The following is a 23,861-nucleotide window of genomic DNA, read 5'->3' as shown; positions in this document are numbered from 1 at the left end:
GAGGGGGACAGACAGTTGAGGGGGGGGTCATATACAAAGAGGAGATTGATTTCAACTTTTCTTAATGACTTTAATTGGAGACTCGAACCCTGTAAACCATAGTTCAAGCCTAGTTCTGTGGGACTGTGTCTGGTTCTCCCTAAGGCCACAGGAGGAGAAATGCATAATTGAGGTTGGAACAGGGAGCTCCACTCTCCTTGGTCTTTAAATCTGGAGTAATTCCAGCAAATTATGGCTACTGGATTAGCCTTAAAATAATTGTTAATGTCACCAAGCTCCAAGTTCCTTTCTTCCTCCTATTTGGGGAACTCTCTCACAAACTATGTGGGATCAAAATACACCTCTGTACCACACTAACATCTACAAGTAGAAAGCTTCTTGATGCAGTTGCTGAGCTAGCCTGGAGAATTTCACTCCCTCCCAAGCTCACTCACTGCGTCAACCCACTCTCCTCTCCATCAAGCATCAGAGTTCTCCCAGACCCTGTCCTGAGAGGCTATAACCCAAGAAAAGACCAACTACCCACTGCTTGATTTCCATGGTCAGAGTTCTTTGAGGCCCCAACATAGGACTGAATTGCAGTTTGCAAAGCTGTGTATGACAACAGCCATTATAGTGACCTTGAATTCTTATCTGCTGTTCTTTTTAGGAACAATTGAGAACACCTTCACAGTAATGATATCATCAGGTTTGCCCTCTCACCAACTCCAAAAAGAAGAAAGGGGGCAAACCCCTTCCCTTTACATTCAAAGGAAACATGAGGCCTAGAGAGGTCAAGGACTTGTCTATGGTTTCACCTCCCATCAGGGCCAAGGGCCACAGAGGGCTCCCATCTTCTCTGTCTGGACTCTTTTTCCAAAATGCTGGAGCACAAAGATTTGACTGTTCCTCTCCATTTTTCTTATTTGTACTTTTCTCTGTTAACCATAAGGGCATTTCTAGACTTGGGAATCCCTTTCAGTCTCCTCTAGCCTCCTCCAGCCCAGAGCAGATAGCCCCTGCATCCTGCAGAAACTCTCACTGCTCTCATGCCCCATAGGGCTCCAAGCTCTATCGAGTAGAAGATACCACATAGGCCGTGGCGATGTATTTCTTGCCATTTCCATAGGTGGACTTGTCCCAGGGATAGGTCTGGATGGCCAAGGGATAGCCACCCAGGCTTAACTGGCATCTGTGGAGGAAAGATGGCCAAGTCATAGGGGCCCATCACGTCTCCCCATGCCCATCCCCTGACTAGCGAGGTCAAGCCCAATCCATGCAGAGAACTGCCCCAGCTTTCTTCAGCCATTACCTCCCACTACCCATGCACAGGCAGCCCTTCAGAAGGGCTCCTTTTTCCCAGAGCAGTAATCTAAAATCTCAGATTCTAGAGCTAAACCCCCAGAAATTAAATGTCTGCTTAGGGTTTCAGACATAGTAGGACCCAAAGTCCTCAAATGTTAGAAGAGATGAAGCCCAGTGGTTTCAAGCTATACTCTCTGGGGCTCCGGGGTTCCCCCTAGCAGCCTTGGGGACTGAAGAGAGAGGCCTGGAGCATCAGGGCAAGTGCATCTCTAACTGTTTGACCTATGACGGTTCTGCATAAGATTCCAGGTGATGGTTCTGCCACTGAGGTAAAGGTTGGCAACGACCAGCCTTATCTAACAACCTCATTTCCCAAGTGAGAAAACTTGAGGTGCAGAGGGGTGGTCTATCCAAGCCACGGAGTTGCAGAATCCAGCTCTCACGATTGTCCTGGCTGAGGACAGCCTGTGGCTCCAGCCTGCTGCCCAGGCCTGGCTGGCCCAGTACTTACGCTTTGCCAGGCCTCGCAATGAAGCACAGGGAGTAGAGCGCAAACTCAAATTCAGGGCTGCTGCCGATGAAAGCTGAGCCCACCTCCTTGTAGTAGCCGTCCCAGTTGAACTGCATGGCTAACACGTCGGGGTAAGAATCCCACTGCAGAGAGTAATAAAGGAGACCTGGTAAATACCATGAGTGGAGTCTGCCAGACAGGTGGCACATGGTAGCAGCCCCCAGGAGGGGCCTGCATGAGTTTTCTGGGGAGGCTGGATTCTTTACGTCAACCAAGGAAACAGTCTCCCCGGCTAAGGGGTCTGAGCCCTACTTGGACCCACTGTCCGGAGCTGCCAGCATGAGTCTCCCGAAGAGGCCAGAGCCCGCTTTCCTGTGACTGACGCCAGGGTAGCGGGGACCATAATGCTTCCTTTGTAGCTATCACATGTGGAGGAGAAAGACAATTTATTGTCCCCCAATTATTTCCCGGCACAGGGCAGCAAAGGTTTCTTTTTTCTGAAATGTAAGGAGTTGAACTCCGACTAGCCAGGCTGAAATTTCCAGCCAAGGCCACATTCTAAAGAAGTTCAGGTAGGAGGTCATTACATACCTTTGAGACTTGTTCCCCTCTGAAGATCTTCCCCTGCCCCCAGCCTCCCATCCAGGGATAGTGCTCTCTGCCTCCTGCCCTCTGCAGGTCTGGAGCCTTCACTGTTTGGAAGGGAATCTCAGGGTCCTCGCTGCCTAAACCCACTGGCCACCAGATCAGGAAGTCATCTTCACCATCCCTGCTAGGCAGCCAACGAGAGGCAGGGCGAGAGGCCTGTCTGGCTGCTGGGAGCACAGAGTGAGGGCAGGAAGACTGGATACTAATAAGCTTCTCCAGCCCACGGGTCAGCACCCAGTACTCACCGGGCCGTCGTAGATGTGACTGTAATAGTCAACCAGGCCCTCCTTCTCCTGCATATAGAAGCGGATCCAGTTATGGAAGCCAGTGACCTTGCCTTTTTTGATTTCACCTATAATGAAGAGTTCAAGGTGGGTGATCTGGGCCTCCCCTCCAACCTCTTGCACCCCTTCCCTGCCAAGGCTGTCCCCCTTCTTGAGACTTTGGCTCATAGAATGCACACCTGCTTAGCCCCTTGCCCACACTCCCCAGCATGCCACACATCCCTAACTCTCACCCAAGAAAGCCCTCCCTGCCCCCTTCAGAAAGGCCTTGGGAGAATTCCTCCTCCTGGTTGGCCTGGGCGACCAATCTCCTCTCAGCCATTTCTCCAGTAGCAAGCCAAACTTGGTGGGAGCTTTATGGGGTGGGACAGTGGGGAGAAAGACCATGGACCTCTTGGAAAGCAGAGGACGATTCAGAAGTAGCCAGCCCTGCCCCTGAACCCAGCCCCTTTCCTATGTGTGCCCTTGGGAGCCCTAGTGTCTGGTCTTCTTTCCCCTTTAGATACTCCATGGGAGACTATCCCTCAAAAACAGCTCCTCAGACCCCTTCCTCTTGGCTTGGGGGTGAACAGGTCCATCCCTGCTAACAGGCTTGGCTGCAAGTTCTTCAGTGCCTGATGCTGCCCTCCTCCTGAGGGAAGCAGTCTCTCTTCGTTCCTCCAACTCTTTCTTTCCAGGCATAATGATCCCACCTGAGAAAACATGTTCAAAGCCACTCGAGTCCTCCTCTTCATTGCCTCTTGAATAGAGCCCAAACCACATGTTCTTCAAGTCATCGACAAACTCTTGTTCGGAGCCATAGCGGTCTGCGGGGAGGAACACAGAGGACCTAAGAGAGGGGACGGCGGGACCAGGTCCTGGGAAGCGGGGAAGAGCCACCTGCTCCAGCACATTAAGAGACATAGGGGTTCAACCAACAAAGATATTCAGTTGTCCATTCCGTAACTACCCACAGTGCACCTGTTCTGTGCCAAGCCCGATCCGCAGGCTGAGGAGTCAGCAAGGAATAGCAAGGACAAGATCCCTGCTTTCACAGTTTCATTCCAGCGGAAAAGACAAATAATAAACAATATGATTGCGGATAAGCGCTATGAAGAAAATAAAGCAGAGTGTCCCATGACGGCTGGAGGTGGGGTTGGGATGGGGTTGGGCTCTTCTAGAAAGGAAGATCAAAAAGACCTTTCTGAGAAGGTAGTCCTAATCAGAGACCTGCAGGATAAATCTGGGGGAAATGGTCTTCCATGTGGAAGGGACAACAAGGGCAAGGCTCTAAGACAACCTGGGCTCTGTATTCAATGAGCTAAGGGAAAGGCAGGGTGGCTGGAGCACAGTGAGCGTAGTGGGGAGGGGTCGGACAGGAGGTCCAAGAGGTAGGCAGCCACCAGGCCTCACAAGCCATGGCCAGAGAGTTGGGCATCAGTCAAAAAGTAACAATACAAAAATATTTCAATTTACTGTCTACATTCTATGGACCTCAACTGTTTTAAGTGCTTTCAGTCCTCACACTGAATCTTCACATAGAGTTGATACCAATTATGCCCAGTTTAGAAACGAGGCAGCTGGGCCCCAGTGGGAAGGCCGGGGCTGGAGCTCTAATTCAGGGAGCCATCAGATACCGACTGCCGCTCAGAACTGTGTGTGGAGGACACCAAAGAGACACCAGACATCTGCTAGCCTTTCTAGAACTTAAAACACAGTCAGAAAATGAGACAAAATGTACACACAATAACAGAGAATGGGTTCACAGGCTGAATGGCTCATACCACTTCCCCAGTGCTTAACGTGCGTTAATCCGCAAAGATCCCATTTCACAGATAAGGCTCTGACAGGTAAGGTCATTTGCCCAGGATTGCACCACTAACAAGTGGCCCCCTCGGGCCCAAAGCTATTTTGGGCTACCCACCCCCCCAACCCTTGACCTCTGAAGACATGCTGCGGAGATGCTGAAAGGCAGCGGGGAGCTAGGGCAGGTGCAGACCCAGCCTTGTGGGATGTGAGCTGCAACTTGAAGGACAATCTGGGTTTGGACAGGGAGAGACGTGATGGAACAGCCCGGCCTCAGTATGGGATCCCTGGGTCCCAGACGGGGCTCTGCTCACGACTTCGCCCGGCTCATACAAGTCATCAGCCTGTTGTGGGCCCCCAGCTTCTCTCTTGGAAAGCTGGAGGGCTGCCCTGACTGCCAAGACTCTCACTCGTGTTTGCGGCAGAGGACCGCCAGGGGGCGGTGCGGGATCGCGCCCTCTTCACCCGGGTGCTCGGGCGTCACCCGCTTCACCTAAAAGCCGTGGGTGACTCACACGTAAGGGAAGGCGAGCGGATGGAAGGCAGCCGCTGTGAGCAGAGGGGAGACCCGGACAGAGCTGCCCATGAGGCCCAGCCCAGCTGCCTGGAGTTCAGGAGAGGAATCTGCAGGACTCGAACCGACACAGCCCCCTGCCAAGAACTCCTGCGGCTCAAACCTTTTTTGGTCTGATTCAAATGTGTCCCTATCCGGAAGGGAGCTAGCCAGAACCCCTCCCGGTAGAAGCTTTTGGTGATTTTCTGTTGCTGTTTCCCCAGCAAAAATGTGGGACAAGCCAACAAGCCTTCCTGGACCTGGAGCAGGAGGAAGGAGAATCAGGGACCCAAAGTGCCTGTGGGATCAGCTGAGTTGGGTGAGGTGCAGGGATGACTCCCCGGCTTGCAGAGAGCCTGAGACTGGAACAGTGCGTGGCGGGCGTCCACGAGGCCGCTCAGAATAAATCAGAGCAGAGGTGACTTGCGAGCCAGACAGAGATTGCTTCCACTACTTAGGCCCAGGGCCCCTCCTGGCCCTCCCAGAGGCCTGCTGGCCATTACACAACTCTGCCCCTGCTCGCTTCACCTCCCCACCATGGAGGCCCAGGGCTGCCAGGCTCTCCTGTCCTGAGCACTGCCTTGTGGGGCTTGGGGTCGCTCACTCACTCTGGTGACGGAGGAAGCCATAGAGTTCCTTCATGACCGCCGTCCTCATGACCTCTCTGAGGAAGGCGTCCTGCTCAGCCAGCTGCTGGGCACTGAAGTGCTCCCCACGGCCCGTGGCCCGCTGGTAGTTGTTGAGGAGGTTAATGAAGGCCGCGTAGGTGGGCTTGGAGAACAGCTTCTCATTGACGTAGGTGAAGAGCCTGCGGGAGGTGGAGGGAGGCGCTAGGGAGGCCTGAACATGGGGCAGGACCACCCCCACCCGGCCCCTACAGGGGCAGCCAGACAGCCAGACAGGTCAGGGCAGGCACGAGAAGGTGGAGGTCCGGAGCAGAGTCAGGACCTCAGCTCCTCTTGAAGGGTGTGCATGAGGCGGCTCTCTTCTCCCACTCCAGCTCTTGGAAGCTCAGCTCTCTTCTCAGCCCAGTCAGTCACAGAAATCCTCCCAAGTGGATACCCACAGCCCCTCAAGATGGTTTTCTTTGTCCCTGGAGACCTATTTCCTTCTCTCACTTCCATCCCGCCTGAGGAGAAAAGAGCTGAGGCAGGCAAAGAAGCGAAGCCGGGGGTGGGGGGGACACTGTGCAGGGAGAGTGAAGGGGACTCACGGCTCTGGGCAGCGGTCCACTTGGTCTCTGGTCTCCGAGGGCGAAATGCGGTTTTGGCTGTTGAGAATGATGTCTTCCTTCTGGGCTTTGTTGACATCTACCCTGTAGATCTTCTCAGAGATGCTCTGTAGCTCCTCCTTGGTTATGGCATCACTGCTGTAGGAGAAGCCCTCTAGGAGGAGTGGGGAGGGGGTTCTCAGCCCAAGGAAGGCCCGGGGCCTCCCCTGGGCACCTTCCAGAAGCAGACAGCCAGGGAAGGAAGCTGCAGTCCATCACCCTAGTGGTTGGAAGGCAGGGACCTCGGGCCCAAAGGCTCCTTAAAATAGGCACATAGCATTGCCTGCAAAATGCCCACACTGCCCCCACCTCTGGGAAGTTCTCAAATGTGGGCATGCCCCAGAATCACCTGGAGGGCTTGTTAAAACAGTTTTGGGGGCCCTGCCCCCAGAGTGTCCAATCAGTGGGTCTGGTGGGAATTCCTAGAGTCTCCCTTTCTAATCTATGCCCAGAGGATACTGATACGCTGCTCCAGCGAGCACACCTGCAGAACTATCGCTCTGGAGAGTTCCTCCATCTCGGGGCTGTGCTAAAGGGAGCAGGAGACTGACCGTGGCCACACAGGCTCTCGAAATCCATGCAGCAGTTCCCAAACTCTGGGCAGCGGGCATTGCAGTGGCATGGTTGGTGCCTGTCGAAGGCCTCGTGGCAGCGGTCCCGGCAGGAGCTGGGTGCTGAGTACAGGTCTGAGAGCACAGGGAGAGGTGTGTGGGTGGCAGACCCTTAGAGGTCACTCCGGGCCAGCCCGACACCCCCCCCCCCCAGCCTCCCACTCGGAACTCCTATTGAAGATCTCCAGGGAAGGAAAACAAACGGGCTGAATTGGTACACACCCTCCACGGTCAGGAAGCCCTTGCCTTGCGGAGAGGCCAAACTCTACTTTCTGGCCTGTTGTTTTTATAATCTTCCCACCCTAAAAATAAAATCTCTTCCACTTCCCTCCATAGCCCTCAGGCTCCCTTTCCTGCCTAAACCCCAGGTTGCAGAGGCCAGCCCTCATTCCACCTCCGGGTGCTGGGTTTGGGGTCCCTCTAGCTCAGGACTGTGCCTGCTGCCGCTGGGATGGCTGCCTCCTCCTTGTCACCTCTCGTGTCCCTCCCCGCCTTTAGCCTGCAGGCTCCCCTTTAGAAAGGCAGACTCACGGCCAGCTGAGGCCTCCACCGGCTCTTCCTCCAGCTCCAGGAATGGCTCTGGCTCTTCGGGGCCCTCTTCTCCTGTAGGTCAGAGAAGTAGAGTCACCAGCCACCCCCAAGGGCTCCCTTTCCCTTATGTCCGATTCCCAGTTCCCCCAGCCTCCAGGACAAGCCGTGCAATGGAAGAAAATATGAAACAGGGGCTGAGGCACAATGAACAAGGAGACAAACTAAAAACGGAAGACAGTTTGATTAATATGGAAATAAATGCAGTGCTTTTAAAGTGCCCTAAATAAATAAATAAAAACGGAATACAGAAGGGGACAGATGACTGGAAACTGTTCTAAAAAGTGAAAAATATTTCCCCAGGTGACAACGCTCCTTGCCACTTCAGCATTCTGGCGCTCAGTGTGTTCATCTATACATAGAGGAGGGGAGGCAGGAAGGGGTGCCCTCTGGATTGAAAACCCTGATTCGGGTTTGACTTTTCTTCAAGATACGTTGATAGAGGACAGGCTTGCCCCTCTCCAAATGATAAGGCCTCGCTTAGGAACATCCCTTACTATAATAACTCCCAGTCACAGTCAAGGGTGAACTCCACCCAGGCCCTCCGGGACTAAGAACTCTAAGAACTGTTTCCTGAGATACCAACTTCCCTTCTTTCTTTACAACACTTGGCAATGGCCACAGAGAAGGGGGTGGGGGAGGTGAGTTCAGAAAAGGACGTTCATATTGCCTCTCTGTTCCCTTGGCCTGCAGGCTTGGTGGAGTGGGGGTGGGGAGGAAGAGGAAGGATGCTCCTGGGGACTCGGAGCTCCTCTCCAGCACATGGTGGGGGTAATTTCCCCCAGAGAAGAAACACTGTTACAAAGTGATTCGGAATCCGTTAGTGAGCTTGCTGGATGGTGTTGTGTTATCAGAACCGCAGGCCAGACTATGTGTTCAGCCAACACACGTGTTCTGATCACTTCCTTGGTGACAGGCTGTGTTCTAAGTCCTGACCATCCACCAGTTCTTAACTCCGCCAATGTTATGCTAAACAGACTTTCAAGGGCTGATTTAGGGTCTCAAACGTCATCCATAATTTTTCTATGGGAAAAGGATTCTGAAGTGCAAATCAGAGGCTTGGAGATGGACTTGCTCCCAAGCTAAGTCTTGTCTGTGCTGTGAAATGCCAGCCCGATGGTCCAAGTTGAATGGGCTCTCCTGTGTCTGCTGAATAGGGCACAAGACTAGGGGAAAGGGGCAGGCTCTGATTCTGGCACTGAGCTCTGGACCTGGGTTTCCCTCCCTGGGCTTGATCAACAGAACTCCTGCTGGTATAGATGGTGTTTTCATGTAAATGGAATGAGGGTTCTTTCTGGTAGAAGCAGCTCAATGGGCACATGGCTGGGTCAGCAGATACCCCCTTTGGGAAAATTAGGAAAAGGTACTCCTTTCTCTCAGCAGACACAGCTCTTCACCAAGAAAGGCACATGGGTTAGCAAGAATGGACTCAATTTTGGTCACCTTGGCTTCTCAGCCAGGTCCCCCTGTGCAGTGTACAACCTGCACAACCGTATGCCATGGTCTTGCTAGCCATTACCTACCATGGCTCTAGAGATCATGTTTTCCAAACTGAGAGTCAGGGCACCTGGTTTGACAGTGAACTTAATGAGGCTTCGTGTCCTAAAGCAGAAGACCATTTATCTGGCGGTCTAAAACACTGGAAGCATCCAAACAAGGGGATTATTCAAAATAATTTTTTTCAAATGACCTTTAAAACTATATTAGAGTAACAGAGAAACAATTGGCCTCTGAGAGTAGTGTGTGTCCCATTTAATCACTGGACAGGGAATGACAGATTGAAGGTATTCCAGCCGCTCGGTCCACTCATTACCAGGAGAGTGGTGTGTGTGAATCCCAACAGTCACAGTGACACCACACAGGCTCCCTGGGGGCATGGAGGTTGGAGAGTTCGACTCCCTTTTTACACTTTGGTGATGCAAAGTGTTGAATTACAGTTGGTCATGAGATACATGCTATGTTAATGTTTGTTACTGTTCTTCTGCATTTCGAATTACTTAAACTTCCAAAATAGTATTGCTAATCCTGATAGTTCAGATAGATATTCCAGATAAATAACATCTATTAAGCTGCGGTTTTAGACTGGAGACAGCCTAGAATAGCTGGGACAAGCAGTTGACAAATCCCGACTTGCACTGCTCATCAATGTCCTCATTTGGGCTCCTGGAGCCCTGTCATCCATCACGGATCCCAGCTCTGAACTGCCGGACACCTGAGCCAGCGCCCCTGCAGGCAGTCTTGGTGTGTGCATGGCCTGGCCCACTGTGCCTCCCAGACCCTTCCCCCGACAAGGAGCCTCACCAGTACACACGTGCTCATAGTCTTCACAGCAGTCCCCATGCCGGGGACACTGGCGGTCACACTGGCAGGCAGCGTCCATGTGAAATTTCTCATTACAGCGAGATGCACAGGACTCTAATTTTCCTACGGGCAGTAAAGGTCACAAACTCAGCTCTGTGAGGGTCGTATTCTCCCTCTCAAGGTGCCCCCTGCGGTAGGGTTTGCAGACAGGGGCATGGGGCCCACCTAGCAGGGAAGATCATTGCCATCTGCTGCAGAGAAATACATGGGCAGCCTCCCACGCACCGGCAGAAGCCTCATCCCCACCACCCGCCACCCACCCGTATTGAAGGGCTCATAATATACATGAGGATCACAGACTTGAATGCTGAACGAGGCTAGACCTCTAAGAGAAGCAAGGAGGCAGTAGGAATCGGTGGGGACCATAACAAACTTGGAACTGACGCTCGGCCTGAAATTGACAGCCACTCCCAGCTCCAGCCCCTTCTGCCATGTCGGGGTGCAGGCTCAATGCTGCCAGAGCCTCTAGTTTTTTAAGAGAAGCCTTCCTTTTCATGTGAAGTTTTCCAATTTTAAAAAAATTTCCACAGACCAACGAAAGAGATCTGTGGACTGGTCATGACCCACAGGTCATCATTCACCTGTCACATAGGTGAAGGTGGTCACTACTGCTCCAGTGATCTCACCTGCCCTCTCCCCAGGCATCTCCCTCCTCTCATCCTGCCCCTTTTAAGTCTTCTGCTCCTTTGTTCTTTGCTCCCCTTCACCTGGTCTCCCCTGCACCCTGTTTCTCCCAGGTCCCGTCTTTCGGTTTCTTCTAGTCTTTGGAAAGGTTTTGAATTAGTTTATGCTCATGTGGGGAACAAGTATACTTCAGAATTGGATTCTGGAACAGGATCCGCTGTGTAACCACAGACCACATCCTTTACTCCAGCCACATGGCCTGCAGAAGCAAATTTTTGGTCACAAGGGGCATAGACAAAAAATTTTGAAAGAAATGGTACAAGCCCACTACCACTCTTAAAAACACAACCCCCGCCATGCCCACCCCAGCAAAGACAGTGTCGGGAGGTGTCTTTGGTGACAGCTGGCTTCGGGGGCCCTTTCCTTCCATTCTGAGACTTAAGGGTAATTACAGGGTCTTTGTTTCCACTTGAGGTTCCTGAGGTTTGGATTTCGTGAATGCTGGGTTTAGGGGCCCGGCTGTGGGCGAGGAAGGATGTCAAGATCAGGGTCAGAGTCGCCATTAGCATCGGAATTTGTATAATGTGGAAACCGAAACCTAATTTGGACCAGATTTACGGTGCATTAGGTTCGGATTAAAAGCTACGATCAGGATTTGGACTTGAGTTACATTTATCGATGAAGTAACAGATTTGTATTGCTGTTTGGCCGAGGAATGAGGGGATAGGTTTAATGCCACTCCAGGGTTGAAGAGTGTGTCGAGACTAGAAGAGAAATTATCCCACTTTTGCCTTAGATTAGATTTGGGGTTTGGTTCTAGTGGTGACTCCACATAGGTACCGTATCTCGATTTAAGCCTGGATTGGGTGGGAGGTGAATATGAAGGTTGTGGGTTTATTTACTACTTTGGATTCTGGGATTAGGGTTTATATGGTGTTCATGCGGGTGGCAGAGCAAAGAACTTGACCTGGACTCTGGGGCCAAAACTTCATGGGGTTGGAATTCTGGCTCGGCTGCTTTCGAGCTATAAGCTCTTGGGCAAGTTATTTGACCTTCTGTGCCCCGGTTTCCTTATCTGTGAAAGTGTCATGACAATGGAGTCCATCTCATAGAATATTTATAACCATTAAATGAGTTGATATTTGTAAAGCATTTAGTACAGTACATTATCCTTACTAGCAACATGGGCTGCTTAGATAAATAAACAGCGATAATACTCCACGCCCAGCTCCAATGTGGCAAGTGCTCAGACTGGCTAGAGCAGTCTTCCCTGTGGATGCACGTCATCTAGCTGACTCCCTCCCTGGCTTTCAGCTGGGCCAGCCCTTGGACCAGGGTGTCCGTGCATTTATGTCGCTGACAGTTTCCTAGCTGACGTCATTGCTGTGAGCCTGTATTCTCTACATCAAAGAGGTGTCAGGTCAAGGTTAACCATGTCCTGAGGCAGCCTCAAGTTGGATCCAGGGCCTCCCATGTGGCAGGCCTTTGATCCAGTGGACTGTCCTTGAAAACAACCAGGCCCAAGGCCACTTGTCCTTTCAGGCTCAGTGGAACTCTTTCTGAATCTTAAATGTTGCTCCCTTGGAACCTAAATGCAAAGACCTTAAGGAGAAATTTTTAGGCAGGAGGAAGGCTCAGTCAGCTGCCTGCCCAGTCAGCCTGGCAGAACACCCACAGTCCAAAGGGAGAAAATTCAGACAAATCAAGGCAACATTCACAATGGGCCCGATCAGCAGAGTCCCAGGAAAGAATTCACTTCATTCCAGCAGCTGGCACAGGCTGAGAAGGGCTCCACGTGACTAGTCAGCAATCTGGAGCTCAGGAGAACACCCCCCACGGCCCTGGCCGAGTGGACTTTGTCATCTCTGTTCGAGAACTTTGTCCCCAGTGAGAACTCCCTTCCCCATAAACTTGGTCTGCTTTGAGACGACCCTGGGATTTGAGGGGGGAGAGGAGAGGTAGCAGGGACTTCTTTTCCTCATAGGTACCTCGCTGGGCTGTCCTGGGGACACTCAATGGACCGAGTCACTCCGACTCCTCACTCCAGTGTCCTCACCCTGTGCCTGCGGGCCACACAGGGCCCTGTGCGAGCCTCATTCCCTGGCCAGGCCCTGAGTCACTGCTTCGGCAGCCATCAGCCCCTTGCCCTTTTGCCTCATCTCTCTGAGCCACAGCCTTTTTCACACTGGCCTTGTCTGTCTCAGACCCAGACTTTCCCTCCATTCCCCTGGAAGGGCTTAGGGCCTCCCCTGTCTCATGAGATGCTAAATTCCTCTGAACTCTCCAAAACTTCAATATGCCAGAAGTTCCACTCCCTATCCTTGCTGCCTACCCAGAGAGTCTGGTCCCAAACCTGGGTGTCACTATTACACCAGCACTTAGCTGCTCTGAGGATCGGGACATCATCCTCCATCCGTGCCTGTCCAGGAGCCCCAGAGGCTGTTTCCCTGGAGACCTAGCCAACCAAGAAGATTGGTTTCCAGGACCAGCTTCCTGCCCCAGTTCACCCAAAACAACCAGGCTCCTAAGACTGATGGTGACTCCTCCATATGATTCATTGTCTTGCATCTAAGTTCTGAGATGTAGGAAGTAGGAAGGATGAGAGCCGAGCCCCTTCCTGCCCACCTTAGGAAAGAAGGCAGCATTGCCTATTGGACTCACACCTCCCCGTCCATCCCACATCCAGATCAGATTGCCCTCCTCCCCCAGAAGCAAGGGCTCCACCTGCGTTTCTAAAGCCACTGTGGCCTCTGTCCTCGAGGATGGCTGCCCAGGGACCCAATGTCTAAAGTCGCTCTCCTCTTCTGAGACTGGGATGGGCTAACCAAGCGGCCACTGGCTCACACTAAGCTAGAAGTTCTCATGTACTCCCCACTGGCTGTCCACCACCCAGGGCCTCCGACAGAACTGATTCCCAGCTGCTCTGCCACGGGTGCCAGAGTAGAGGTCCCCCATCCCTCCCGGTGCAGGGGGGCCTGGGAGCAGCTTTCTCCTCCAAATGTTTTCTGTTTGGGAATCCCATCATGGGTCTCCATATATAACCTGACTGGAAACGAGGGTTTCTGCCAGGAATAGGTACAAGCATACTCATAACCCAAACCTCAGCTGGTTGAGCTCTCACTCCACATAAGGTGCTTTTTATACAGTATCTTATTTCATCCTTACGACAGTCCTGGGTCGGGTGGACTGGGCATCAAGCTCTGATTCTTTCTCCTCTGGGCAGAGGAGGGTTCTCCCCACACCTCTCAGCTCAGGCCCCTCCCTTGGCCGCCGTTCCTCCGCACCCATTAACCAACTGCCAATGAACACATCAGCACCAGCACTCTGCCCAGCTACCAAGGAAAACATTGCTGTCCTTCTGCCGGTCCCATTCCCTGCACCGCTAGTAACTATAGGCCAGTTCCATGCTCTAGATCTTCAGTCACTGGGTCGGAGGCCCATTCCATTGACCATTTGTATAGCCTAGAGAGCACATGGCCCACCTCTGGACCAGGGCCTTTTCCAGTTTCCTGCTGAGCCTGCCCATCTCCTGAGGTTTTACCCAGAGCAGGGTCCTACCCCAAACAACCTCACCCACCCACAGGCAGTGGAGAGAGTGACCAAGGGCAGCCAGGCCACTCAAACCCAGCAAGTTTTACATCACACAGCAGTCCTGCAGACAAACCTTGGTGAGATCAAAAGTCAGACTGGAGCAAGGGATGTCTGGGTCTGGTCCTCCAAGGACTCATGAAGGGGTTTCCATGACATTTGTCCCTCAGCCCTGCTCCTCAGTCCCCTCCACCCCAAAGACAACTCCTATACTCTGACAGGGATGGATTCTAAGGCATGCTACATGGCTCTAGGACAGAGCTGACCTTCCCTCGTCCCACTCTGCTCATACCTCTACCAAGTTCCCCAACTCTCTGCTTCTTTACGCAGGACCGTTGCACCCCCACCAGATAATGACTTACCAGCCCAGGCCAGGCTGAAGAGTATGGCCACTATCAGGGGCACACAGGCCCTCATGGTGCCCAGTTGGAAGCCAAAAGGGGATGGGCTGTTGGACTTTCACTAGAGTCAAGGTGAATGTCACAGCTCTCAAATGAGCCTTATTGCCCAGGCTGATCCTTTTAAAGACATCAGAACTTGTGGATCTGGTACCTCCAGATCCTTCCAGGAAGAAAAAGGGGAGGGAAGGACCCTAGATGGATAAGAGGTGGAGAGGGGGTGGGGCCTGACAGCTGTTTGAAGCCAGAGGGAAGGTGACTAAGCAGGCAGGTAATTCCAGATGTTTAGAACAGGTAATACTAGCTGTGGCCAGAAAATGGGTCATGTAAGCAGACACAGCAAGATGGGCCTAGTTTGGGGGAAGGGAGGGTGCGGTTCTCCATCCCAAGTGGGAGACTGATGGCCTGGTCCGTGGCTGATACCCTCCAAACACCCACCTACTGGCAAGCCACTGTCCTGGCCTTCCAAGGAGCTACAGGCTGGCTTCATCTTTGAGTTCCTGATGCTAATATGAGAAACCTAGTGAGATGATTATTCCAAATTTGACCAGCAGTGAAGCTCAAGGAAGTGTTAGGGTCAGTCCAAGGAGAGATACAGGAGGTGTGGGTCAGAAATAAGGGCTGCTCTTATTAGCATCAAACCACACGTAGCCCAAGAACCCCAGAAATAATATGCAAATAGTCTCTAACTCTGACTGAGTCAGCACCTCAACTTCTCACAGTTCAGGTTCTCACAGGTTCCAGCTTTACGAGGTCAGCGGTGGGCAAGAGGTTCAGAGACAGACAGAGGACCCATCTTCCTCTCCTGGGGGCCCAGGAGCTCACTCCTTTCATCCCCTACTTACACTCTCTTCCCATGGGCCCTCCCCAGGGAGGTGAGGTTTCTCCAAGTCCTTCCTCCCCAAGTCCCAGGAGCAGCAATGTGGGACTGCCAAGTTCCCCCTCCTATTAAAGGCAAAATCTGTTCAGTAAATTGTTCTTTACAGTGTTGCATGGAGATGCTGCCCTCTTAATAAAAGAAAAGCCTCATGTAAGAAGGCAAAACTGATGAACCATCAGACTATTCTATAGTGACTTTTCTCCAGGGGTGAAGTAAGGGGACACGTCCTCCTCTGCCAGCATGCTGGAAATATGGGATGCTTCCTCCCTCTGACCTCAGTTTCCCCATCTCTGGAATGACAGGGTTGAACCTGATGAGCCCTGCCAAGGTCATTTCGGGGCTTCCCTCCCACACCCAGGGTGGGCCGCTGTGGTGGGGTGGGGAGAATCCTCCCCCCGCTCTCAGTGCGGAGATGAGACCCCACGTGGCGCTCAGGGGGGAACAGGACAGCCTGTGACAAGCTGCCTTGCAAGAGACTCACAGCAGAAGCACAGCTGACACATCAGCCTGGCCCTTTCATGGAGCAGGGAAGGTGGTTGAGGGAGTAGAAGCAGAAAGTCTGCCTGGACTGCTCCAGCGGTCAAGTCCAAGTCCAAGTAGAGAGCGGGCTGCGACCACGGCCAGCAGTTGTGCCAGGTGGCGTCACACACCTGGATTTCAGACTCTGGTTAGTTTAGGGAATAAAGGAGATGGTCACTGGCTGGGCCAGGAGAACAACCCCTCAGAATTTGGGGTGGACGGTGCCTTCCAAGGGCCTGGCTGGAGGCACCCCACAGAGACTGACGGTGTGGAGTCCGTCCGGCCCGGGCGGCCCTACCGTCCAGCTGAGCAGCCTGTCAGAAGGAACTTCCAGGCAGGAGCACCTCCTCCCTCCAACACGGGAATTTTAGGGCAGGAGCAAGGCTGGGAGCTTAGGGATGGTTGACACTGACCCCATAGAGCCAGAGGGCCCATCTGAGGACCCAGGTCTGAAACAAGAACCACAATGTCAGCTTTAAGGACAACGGCCAACACTGACTGAGCACGTGCCGGGGACTCCCATGCCAGAACCTCCTATGCACTCCATCCTTCCCTCTTCTACAACCCTTCAGAGTATTATTGTTATCCTCATTCATGGGGGAGGAAACTGAGGCACAGAAAGGTTGGCAGGTATCCCCAGGAGCACATCGGTAAGTTATGCAGCAGGACTTCCAACCAGACGCCGTCCTAATGGGCACTGATGCCACATTGTCTCGCAGAATACATCAACACCACTTAACCACGTCTGGGTTACAAAGCACAGTGGTCTGCACTCAGATTACGTGGAATGAAAGGGACCTCAGCAGCCATGTGGCTCCACTCCTCCTATGAAGTTGCAAGCCTGGCACAATCCTAAGGGGCTGTCCTGCCTCCACTCAGATGCCTCTGTGCCTCTCGGGCAACCCCGGGACTGTATAAGCCAATGCATGCTGACGTGGAGGAAAGTAGATAGGACAGTTGGGAAAAATCCAGCAAGCCAGTGTATGAACACACCTCTGTACACTCCTGCAAAGATGCCTCATAGATAAATTCGATTTATCTATGCGGATGTAGAGATGCGCATATCAGATTACATATGTGTATATAGAGATAAATGCAGGAAAGGGTGTTCCAGGCGGCTGGCTGGCCTGGCTGGCTTTCCAAGTTCTCCCCCAGTTAGGTTCTCACATGGGCTTTCCACCCTCCATTAAAAGCTCTTCCCAGGGGGCCAGCCAGCAAGGTGGGAGTCATAGGAGGTGGGGTCCTGGAGACTCGGGCCTGGAGGGTATGGTGACAGGTGAACGGTGGATGGTATTCCCATGGCGAGAGCACGCAGAGAGATGCCTTATCAGGAAGTGAGGCCAGGTGCGGAGGGTGAAGGCACGTGGGCAAGGATCCAGGAGGCAGGCAGGTCAGGCGGTCAGCAGTGTAGGGAATGGGAATTCCATGAGCAAATATTTGCTGAGCACTCACTAGGGTGCCCGTGCTGTGCTGTTCCCGGACCGGCAGGATTCAGGCCAGGCTGGAAAACGGGCTCTTAGAACCTATTGGTTTCCCGTGGGACAGAGCACAGAGAAGCCTCAGCATTAGATGGCTGTTGGAACTAGATCCCACACATCTCTGGGCTACCGGGGTGGTGAGGGGTCATCAGGACCCAGAGGCTATGGCCCAGGGGACATACCCCAAGGTCAGCCTTGTCCTCCGTGAAACCAAGGCTCAGTCACTTCAGCACAAGACCAGAAGTGGATGGGTTCTGCAGCTAGCCCAGCTCAGGAGAGGCCTAGAGACCCCTCCGAAGCAGACCCCTGGCCCCTGAAGATGCTAGACCTCCAGGCTCCATCCCACTGTGGCCCGGGAAGTGCCCCAGGATAGAGACCTGGACAGTCACCCACATCTGGTCACTTGTGACCCAGCTCAGTCTGAAGTCGCCTCTCGCTGAACATGTTCTAGAATAGCTTCACGCGGGGTTTGCTTTCACACTGGCTTGTAGGTTGTGTCCCACCGTTGGGTTTCCAGGACTTTCTTTTTAAGTTTGTGGCAGCCCTGATACTCAGTGTCACACTCACCGCCCCCCCCCAAGTCCCGTGGATGCATGAGTCAGACAGACGTGTGCCACTGAGGGCACTCACCAGAGTCCCGGGCTGTGCTTCTGGTTCTGCTGGCCAAACCACAGGGAAGTCCTCTGCCTGCATTGCCTTCCCCTGGGCTGTCCCCCTCCTACTCTCCTCCAGGCCCAGGGCAAACCCACCCTCCCTCGAAGCCGGACTTCTGCCCTCCAACCAGAGGAATCGCTCCTGCCTGTGGACTCAGTTCTTGATATTTGTCCTGGGCGCCATTGAGATATCCCAGCCCCTCCGGTGGTGTGGCCAGCATGGCACTGGTTAACCCCCGCACTGCCATTTAACTTTTTATCCATACAGGCTGCTTCTTCACCTCTGCTTCCTGGGTCCCCTCTACTTTCTTGTATTTTCATTGAAGGTTGTTAAATAACCACCAACACGGACAAGGGGCCAAGAATGAATGAAGGAGCAAACTGAGCCTTTCAGCCCCACTTGTTACAAAGTCTTGACGGAAGATGGTGAGCCAGAGAGAGCAGACGGGGCCTTCTTTGAGATCTGGAAGCTTCCGCGGGGGCCTTATGGGCAGTGGGTGGAAATGGGGTCTAGGGACTCATTGTGTAATGTTTTCATAGCCAACACACCATTTGTGGCAATATTGCAGGTTTGCTTGGAACTCATAGAAATCTAATGCCCTTCCCCCCAAGCCACCCCTTGGCATCACCATGGCTAGGGGCAGCCAACACAGGGATCAGACAGGACCTAGGACTCCAGCAGCTTCTGAATCCACAATGTAACAGATAACTCAACCTTATCCCACTTTTTAGGATCCCAAAGTAACCACCTGCCTACACTTTTCCCCCCTTTGGCTGCTGTACTAATGTTTGTTTTACACTACCCAATGGTGTTTATAAAATAAAGTTTCTGTCTCGCGTCCTCAAACCCCAATAGTTTTGGGGGAGGCTCTGGAGGCACAGCTGGGAACAAAGAGCAGCAGATGAGACAGGCAGACCAAGATAAGGAGGTTCAGAGAGACAGCGAGGGAGTGAGCAAGGGCAAGGTCAGGAGGGAGGGCCGGGAACCGCCGAGCAGGAGCCGGGCACTGGCACCAGGCACCCCACCAGCCTCTTGCCCCAGGTGTGTCGGCACAGCTGTGGCTGCTCTGGCCTCCCAAAGACAACAGTGGAACTGGCAGGAGCGGTTCCTACCCAGTGTGTGAAGATCTACCATCTTTCAAAACTGTCGTAATTAGTGTCTAAGGTAGTTGGCTTATGGCCAATTTCCCTCTTTCTCAGTCTTTATTCATTCGCCTGACTTTGCTAAGCAGAATGGATGTGAGGACAAGAAATTCAGCCTCCAAAGGGGGAGGGAGACAATGGACAAAGCATAGGGAGAGCTGGGATTGGGGGAGCAGAACCCAATGCTGAGACTACTGAGTTTGAATCCCAATTCTACCACTCACCAGCTATACAACCCCGGGCAGGTTTTCTGATCTCTCTGGGCCTTGGTTTCCCCCATCACTGTAAAATAGAGCAAGTAAGAGTACCTGACAAGGCTCTTGTGAAAATTGAATGAGGTAATACTTGTGAAGCTCTTAGAACAGTTCCCGGCACATAACAAGAACAGAATACTGTGTGTTTAAAAAAAAAAAACAAAACAAAACAGGGCCAGCCAAGACAATCTTGAGAAAGAAGATCAAAGCTGGAGGTACCACACTCCCGGATTTCAAGATATACTACAAAGCTGTGGTAATCAAAATAGACACATAATGGAAAGGAATAGAGAACCAGAAATCCATGGTCAGTTAATCTATGACAAAGGAGCTAAGAATATACAATGGGGAATAGACCATCTCTTCAATAAATGGTATTGGGACAAACGGGTCAGCTACATGCAAAAGAATGAAACTGAACTACTTACACCATACACAAAAATAAATTAAAACATGGGTTAAGGACCTAAATGTGAGACCTAAAACCATAAAATTCTTAGAAGAAAACACAGGCAGTGATCTCTTTGACATCCGCCATAGGAACATTTTTCCAGACCTCGGTAAGGATTCAAAAGCAAAATTACACTGTTGGGACTACACCAAAATAAAAAGATTTTGCAGAGTGAAGGAAACCATTAGAGAAGACATGTGCAAGGGATATGTCTGATAAAGGGTTAACATCCAAACTATATAAAGAACTTCTACAACTTGATACTGTTAAAAAAAAAAAAAAAACCCAACTAAAAAAATAGGCAGAGCCCGAATAGACATATTTTCAAAGAAGACACAAAAATGGCCAACAGGCACATGAAAAGACGCTTAGCATCACTCATCATCAAGGAAGTGCGTACTGAAATCACAATGACATATCATCTCACACTTGTCAGAATGTCTAGACTCAAAATGACCAGAAATAAGTGTTGGTGAAGATCGTGGAGGAAAAGGAACCTTCGTACACCGTTGGTAGGAATGCAATCTGGGGCGGTTGCTATGGAAAACAATGTGGAGCATTTTCAGAATTTTTAAAATAAAATTGCCATGTGCTCTAGTAGCTCCACTACTAGAGGTACCTACCCAAAGAAAACAAAAACTAGCCCAAAAAGATATATGCACCCTTATGCTTATTGGAGTATTGTTTTTAATAGTCAACATATGGAAGCAACCTAAGTGTCCATTGAGAGATGAATGCATAAAGAAAGAAGCAGGGCTAATATATATATATATACAGTACTCACATATATACATATATAAACATACATATATGTTTGTAGTGGACTATTACTCAGCCATAAAAGAAAAAAGAATGAAATCCTGCCATTTGCAACAACATGGATAGATCTAGAGGCTCTAATGTTAAGTGAAATAAGTCAGAGAAAGACAAATACCATATGATTTCACTCATGGGTGGAATTTAAGAAACAAAGCAAATGAACAAACAAAAGAAAAAGAGACAAACAAAAAAAACCAGACTCTTAAATACAGAGAACAAACTGATGGTTACCAGAGGGGAGGTGGGTGGGGCAAAGGGGAGAGTGGAGGATGGGGACTCAAGAGCACATTTGCCATCATGAGCACTGAGTAATGTATAGAACTGCTGAATCATACTGTGCACTTGAAACTAATATAACCCTCTACGTTAATTATACTTCAATTAAAAATAAAAAGGCAGGGCCACTAAAGACCTAATTTGGATAGGATGGTTAGGGAAGCCTCTGTGAAAAAATGACATTTAAGACAAACACAAAGGATGAGAAAGTGGCAGTTTCTCTAAACTCTTCATAATGTGATTCCTTTTTATAAGTACAAAACCAAATTTGTATTTTAAGAATATAATGTGCTTCTGAGTATGTTCAAGCATTTCACTTTTGAGTATTTCCCAGTTTGGGGGGATGACTCTCAGTGAGTCACACTGTCTGGCTCACCGGGTTTGGTTACCAAAGGGGACCACTTATTTTTGGTGGGTGGGGGCACCGCCTAGAGGACTAAGCCAGATCTAGAGGGGAGCTAGGAGCCTCAGTGAGGAACAAAATTCCCCTAATGCATTGCCTCGAGCTTTTCCTTTCCTTTTTCTCCCTTAAAGTGGCCATTAGAAGGATGAGGATCTTGGCCATGAGACCATTAGCATCTTCCCAAGGTACGTGCTTACATAACAGGACTGCGTAGAGACAACTAGAATTCAGGGAGGCTGTAGGCTGTAATATTTAGGGGTAAGGGACTCCCTGGAAATCCTTCTAATAAAATGACTTGTAGCTGGCGCTCCCTCCTTCAGGAGGTCCTGGCCGGAGGCCACCCCTGGGAAGATGCTCCGAGGGTCAGCAGCTTTATGACCGAGAGAGGTCGGTGCCCCCTCCTCTCTTTGGTTGACTTGAGCAGCTTAAGCCAAGACACTGAGAGTGGGAGAACACCCCAAACCCTTGAGGAAGAGGCTTGCCCGAGGTCGAGGCCATGTGGCTGCTGAGGCCCAGGCTCCTGGGGGCTCGACCCACTGCCCCTCACAGAGGACGACCCTGACCCACACCTGCACGCCTCCCACTCGACTTGATAGGGCGCTTTTCTGGGAGGCCGAGTAAGCTAAAAATGCCTTGCCATCATGACCCCAGCAAAAAGTCACCCTCTCTCCACCCCCTGCTTGCTACAGTCCCCCTCAGTGCCAGAAAAGCCTGCATTCTCCTCCCCTTGGCAACCCAGAGAAGGCTCTGTCTGCCCACGACTCACACCCCAGCAAGAAAACAGAGGCCCTGAGTTCTCCCCAAGGGCCAAGAAGGTGTGAGGCAGAGTCAGACGAGGCCGTAAGCGTAGGGCTCTTCACCCAGGGTCCACATGGGTCAAAGGCTGAACAACTGAACGAACAACTGAAATTCCACACTTTCCAATAGAAAGTGGATCTGGGCTCTGAGCCCAGACTTCCTCTTCCTCTGGGGGTCACTGGGTCCATGTGCCACCTACTGGTGCCACCAGTGTGCCACCTACCACCAGCAACAACAGTCCTTCTGGCCCCGGCAAGGCCACCTGCTCCAGGAAGGCCCCCAGCATGGCCAAGAAGATACTCTCAAAGCACAGCTGAGTCAGACGGCTTTTCAGAGGATCAGCTTTCATCATCACTGGGAGGAACCGATAGTCACTCAACACCGGGGCTACAAGCCCCTTTGACCTCAGGTGCCCAGTCCAGCGAGGCTTGGGGCTTGGGGAGTTCAGAATCTCAGAGAGGGGTGCCTGGATTGGGTGGGGCGAAGGTACAGGGCAACTGGACAGGCTGGGACCTTGGGTCCAGCCCCCGGCCCTGGCCGCTGTGTGAGAAGCCTAGCACTCCTGTACGGGGCAGGGTACCAGGATACATTTTGGAAATGCATTTACGCTCTGGCCTATCCGTCCATGGAAGGGAAGGGGAAGTCAACTGCCCGGTCAGAGTCTTCCCAGCCGCCGGCCACGCTAGCTGTCTGATACTCAGGATCCTCAGGGGACTTGCATCCCTGCTGAGGGGAGAGCAGTCCCAACACCGGGAGGCAGAGCGGTGCCTAAATGTTTAGGGGTGAGCAGTAAGACCCCGTGGGGATCCACTCCTCCCTGGGCTTGCCCTCTGCGGCATCCGCTCCCTCTGACAGCCTCGCTCGGGATCTGTCTGTGAGGCGGGGAGGTCTGCTCCAGGAAGGCCAGGACCGCCTGTCCCATTCACAGAGCCCCTACTACATAAGATTTTGAGAATGAAGTTGTGGGGGTGTGCAGGGAATGTACATGCCTGGACCTATTTCTCTAAGAGAAGAAAATGCCTGGGTTCGGGGAGATTGCACCTGGGGCACCGGGGGCACGAGGAAAGGGCAGGGGTGAGCAAAGGACCGCAGCACGGGACCAGCGGATACACACCCCAGTCCTCACCAGTCCACCTGCTTATTAGCCAGCTACGCCACCTCAGGCCAATCATTTTGGGCCTCAGTTTGACTATAAAATGGGGGCGGGGGTAAAAATATGTGCGCTACTCTCCATATAAAAATAATAGAGGCTGAAGTATGCTGGAAAGGATGGAAACTATTCACATCTAAGCCTATCAACATGATAAGTACTATGAATAACAGCAATATTAAAAAGACTAATCTTTGCAGCTTGGGAAGCCTGGCGGCCAGAGGCCCAGGGCTGGTGGGGGAGGCTGGCTCCCAGGGAGGAGAGAGCTCGGGCAGCCAGAGGGTCAGACAGTCGGGCTCCCAGGCTGCCCTCCCCTCTCACCAGATCCTGCTCAGCCTGCTGGAGAGGCATGACCCTCCCTGGTGTCTACCTCACAATTAGCGTCCTGGCTTTCCCAGGGAAGCTAGGGACAAGGGGTAGGGGAGGAGGGATGGGTAAGTATGTGTGTGTATCTGAGAGGAGGAATCACCATTCTGTTCTCCCTCGTACGTGGGGCACAGGTACCCACGCACACTCACGCACACACACACAC

General features: G+C 51.9%; 1 protein-coding gene across 1 annotated transcript; it reads right to left on the bottom strand.

The window, feature by feature from the left end:
* Nucleotides 1-928: 928 nt before the first annotated feature.
* On the bottom strand, nt 929-14,660 carry ENDOU (endonuclease, poly(U) specific). The gene is made up of 10 exons (XM_032876952.1): nt 14,470-14,660; nt 9,836-9,958; nt 7,478-7,549; nt 6,887-7,021; nt 6,279-6,450; nt 5,674-5,873; nt 3,420-3,533; nt 2,689-2,795; nt 1,796-1,938; nt 929-1,171 (listed from the first exon to the last, which is right to left on the bottom strand). The coding sequence occupies exons 1-10, from the start codon at nt 14,522-14,524 to the stop codon at nt 1,051-1,053; spliced, it is 1,242 nt and encodes a 413-aa protein (XP_032732843.1). The 5' UTR covers nt 14,525-14,660; the 3' UTR covers nt 929-1,050.
* Nucleotides 14,661-23,861: the final 9,201 nt, after the last annotated feature.

The sequence above is a fragment of the Lontra canadensis genome, unplaced genomic scaffold (assembly GCF_010015895.1).
Source record: "Lontra canadensis isolate GAN:19392208 unplaced genomic scaffold, GSC_riverotter_1.0 scaffold59, whole genome shotgun sequence".
NCBI lineage: Eukaryota > Metazoa > Chordata > Mammalia > Carnivora > Mustelidae > Lontra > Lontra canadensis.
This window is presented reverse-complemented; position numbering and strand designations above follow the sequence as displayed.

Excerpts from the sequence above, each read along its gene's own strand:
- ENDOU (XM_032876952.1), bottom strand. The coding sequence starts at position 14,524 with ATGAGGGCCTGTGTGCCCCTGATAGTGGCCATACTCTTCAGCCTGGCC. Across the intron at positions 3,534-5,673 it reads TGGCTTCCTCCGTCACCAGA|ACCGCTATGGCTCCGAACAA; the intron begins GTGAGTGAGCGA and ends TCCTCCCCGCAG. Across the intron at positions 1,172-1,795 it reads ATTGCGAGGCCTGGCAAAGC|ATGCCAGTTAAGCCTGGGTG; the intron begins GTAAGTACTGGG and ends TTTCCTCCACAG.